The 2,831-nt window shown below is 60.6% G+C and overlaps 2 protein-coding genes across 2 annotated transcripts in view; both read right to left on the bottom strand.

The window, feature by feature from the left end:
- VARS (valyl-tRNA synthetase) overlaps positions 1 to 607 on the bottom strand; it is a 26,183-nt gene extending 25,576 nt beyond the window's left edge. The window contains 1 exon segment of the mRNA XM_025194051.1: positions 28 to 607. The gene's annotated coding sequence lies outside the window, so the exon portion shown is untranslated.
- A 1,487-nt stretch (positions 608 to 2,094) lies between these two features.
- The window catches only part of LSM2 (LSM2 homolog, U6 small nuclear RNA and mRNA degradation associated), a 13,117-nt gene continuing 12,380 nt past the window's right edge, over positions 2,095 to 2,831 (bottom strand). The window contains 1 exon segment of the mRNA XM_006037645.2: positions 2,095 to 2,809. Coding sequence (XP_006037707.2) covers positions 2,684 to 2,809 — 126 coding nt within the window. The 3' untranslated portion in view covers positions 2,095 to 2,683.

The raw sequence follows: 2,831 nt of genomic DNA, 5'->3' as shown, positions 1-2,831 counted from the left end.
CCACCACTCCCCCCGCCCCCTTCTTACCTCCCAGAGCCCCACGTGTGCCGCCCGGCCTCGCTCTACACTCCAAGGACCCACTTGGGGCTGACCACAGCACTGCCTGAGCCGCGCCACGCAGCCCCGCCCCCTCCGCCTTCACTAGGCAGCTGGAGGGGCGTGGTCGGGCTTAGCCGTGCCCCTCTTTAGCATGAATGCGGGCGTGGCTTTGTTTATCTAGATGGACAGGCACTAGCTAGGATACCCGCAAAACGGGGCCTTGTAGAAAGGAAGCTGCGTGGAGGCATAGAGGTGCTGGGGTGGATAGAGCGGCCACAGCGCGGGCCGTGCAGCTGGGCAGGATCACAGAGTGTCATAGCGCCCCCTGGGAAGGGCCCTGGGCGCCTGGGTTCACGGGCGCTCCTCTGCGGGCCGGGGGCTGCGCAGAGCCGGGGGAAGAGCCCGGCTGTCCCGGCCCCAGCCCCTGTTGTCACCCCCAGGCCCCTCTCCCCACGTGACACTGGGATGTCCCTGCGAGGATGGGGCATTAGAGAAGGGGGGCTGGGAGGAACATCTGGCTTCTTTGGGAGGGTCCCAGAGAGCCCAGGTGTCCCTCCCTTCTCTAGTCCCCACACCCAAGAGAGCTGACTGCCCCGCAGCATCGCGCGGTGCAAACTCCCTGGCTCCCGGCCTGGTGCAGCCGCCGTGGGGTGGCCAGCAGAAGCCGCTCGTCTCTAGCAGCCCCTGGCTCGGGGCCGCGGCGGGTCAGGTGGGCTGGGTGGGTGCTCGGTGCTCAGCAAGCAGAGCCGCGCTGCGGCATGGACGCCGGCTTTCGGAAGGGCAGTGAGGGCCCCCGGTCTTCCAGGCCATAGCCGGGCCCCGCGGGCTAGACGGAAGTGCCTGGCCGGCTGGATTTTGCCCGCCCCCTAAAATGCAGAGAGAACAGGAGGGGTGTGCGGTGCCCACCCCACTCCTGAAATAAACGGAGAACCCAGGCGTCCCGGTTCCCGCTTTAACCCCAGGCCAGCCCTGGACTGAACAGAGAACCCAAGCAGCTGGGCCGCAACCCGGGAGAGGAAAGAAGAGGGGAGACGGGATGCTACAAAACACACTTTTATTGAGATGTGGGAGCATAAAACCAGAGCAGAGGGGACTAGCACCAGCCCTGGGGGGGGATGGAGACACCCCCCACCCCAGCATGGGGAATGGACCAGCCCAGATGGGCTGGTCCATTCCCGCCCCCAGGCAGCCCAGTGGATTCTTGATGAGGCTAAACAGGCCCTAGGGCTGGCTGCTGTGGGGCAGGGGGGTGGGGGGAGAAACCCCTCGCCAGTCTTGTCCGGGTGGATCAGTCCGGCTGAATTCCTCCCCCTAGGAAGTAGGCCGAATGGAGCAGTCTAACCCCCCCCCCATTCAAGCAAGATAGATCAACCTATGCTGCCCCCCTACAAACCAAGGCAAATGAGCTACTCCACTCCCCCCTGCAGTCCAAGCCGGTTGGACTAGTCTTTTCTACCCCTTACCAAGCTAAATGGAGTAGTCCATTCTACCCCCTGCACTCCAAGCTAGATGGACTAGTCTATTCCAACCCCCCATGCAATCCAAACCATTTGAATTAGTCCATTCTAACCCCTACAAAACTAAATGGATTAGTCCACTTTACGCCCCTGTAGTCTAAACTAGATTAGAACCCTTCTACCCTAGAAGCCAAATGGACCAGTCCACCGTAGACCCTGCAGGCCAAACTAGTAGAACTAGTTCAGTCCACCCCCTACAATCCAAGCCAGGTGGACCAGTCCACTCTACCCTCCCCCCAACAATCTAAAGTAGCTAGACTAGACCATTCTACATAAACTAGTCCATTCCACTCCCCCTGCAAGTCAGATAGACTAGTCCATTCTAAACTCCACCCCCACCCCTTTTTTAGCTTTATAGCTTAGCGCCTAGAGCCCCACCCCATTCCAGTCCCTCCTAGCTGCAAGGCCCCGGGGGACCTCCAGGAACCCAGATATCCAGGACCATAGCCAGTACCCCGCTCCCGGCCCCATAGCCCCAGACAAGCCTTGATACAAATCAAAGGTTGAAGATACCCAAATTTAATGCCCTGCTGCCAAGTCTATGCACAGACAAGGCCCCAAAGATGCCCCCATGTGACTGTTTGCCCCCCAGGTGCTGGAACCCCCTCCCAGACCCTGAAATCTATCCCATAGTGGGCAGGGAGACTAGATACCCTGCCTTAAAAGAACCAAAGGAGGGGTAGAAAACTCAGTGCAACAAAGGATCAGGCTAAAATAGGGGCCTTCAAGAGTGTGGTGAAAAAAAGGGGTGGGGTCCCGTAAGAGGAACCCCCCAGTAGTTGCAGGGGGGAAGAACCCAGGCACCCAGGGGCCTAGATATGGCTCCAGTTCTGCTCAGGACCGGAGCAGGAACCCAGGCGTCCGGGGAGGTAGATGTTGGCTCCACCGCTGTTCGACTGGGACAGGGATCCAGGTGTGCAGAAGGGCACAAACCCAGGTGTCTGGGGATCTAGATGTAGGCTCCAGTGCTGCTCAAGACAGTGCAGGAGCCAGGCACCTCTGAGTTATTAGCCCAGGTGTCCTGGGGGGGGGGCCAGGACAGGAACACAGGGGTGTGGGGAGGTCTGGATGTGGGCTCCAGCTGTGCTCAGGTCCGAGGCAGGAACCCAGGCATCCGGGGGGACAGGTCACTGCTTCTGCTGCAGTGCCTCCTTGCGCGCAGCATCCTGCAGCAGCTGTGTGTCCACCTCGTCGGCTGGCAGCTGCACGTAGCGGACCACTGAGCCCCGGATGAAGCAGTTCTTCACTGACAGCTGGGGGGAGGGGGGGAGCAGG

Source organism: Alligator sinensis, unplaced genomic scaffold (assembly GCF_000455745.1).
Source record: "Alligator sinensis unplaced genomic scaffold, ASM45574v1 scaffold1740_1, whole genome shotgun sequence".
Taxonomy (NCBI): domain Eukaryota; kingdom Metazoa; phylum Chordata; order Crocodylia; family Alligatoridae; genus Alligator; species Alligator sinensis.
This window is presented reverse-complemented; position numbering and strand designations above follow the sequence as displayed.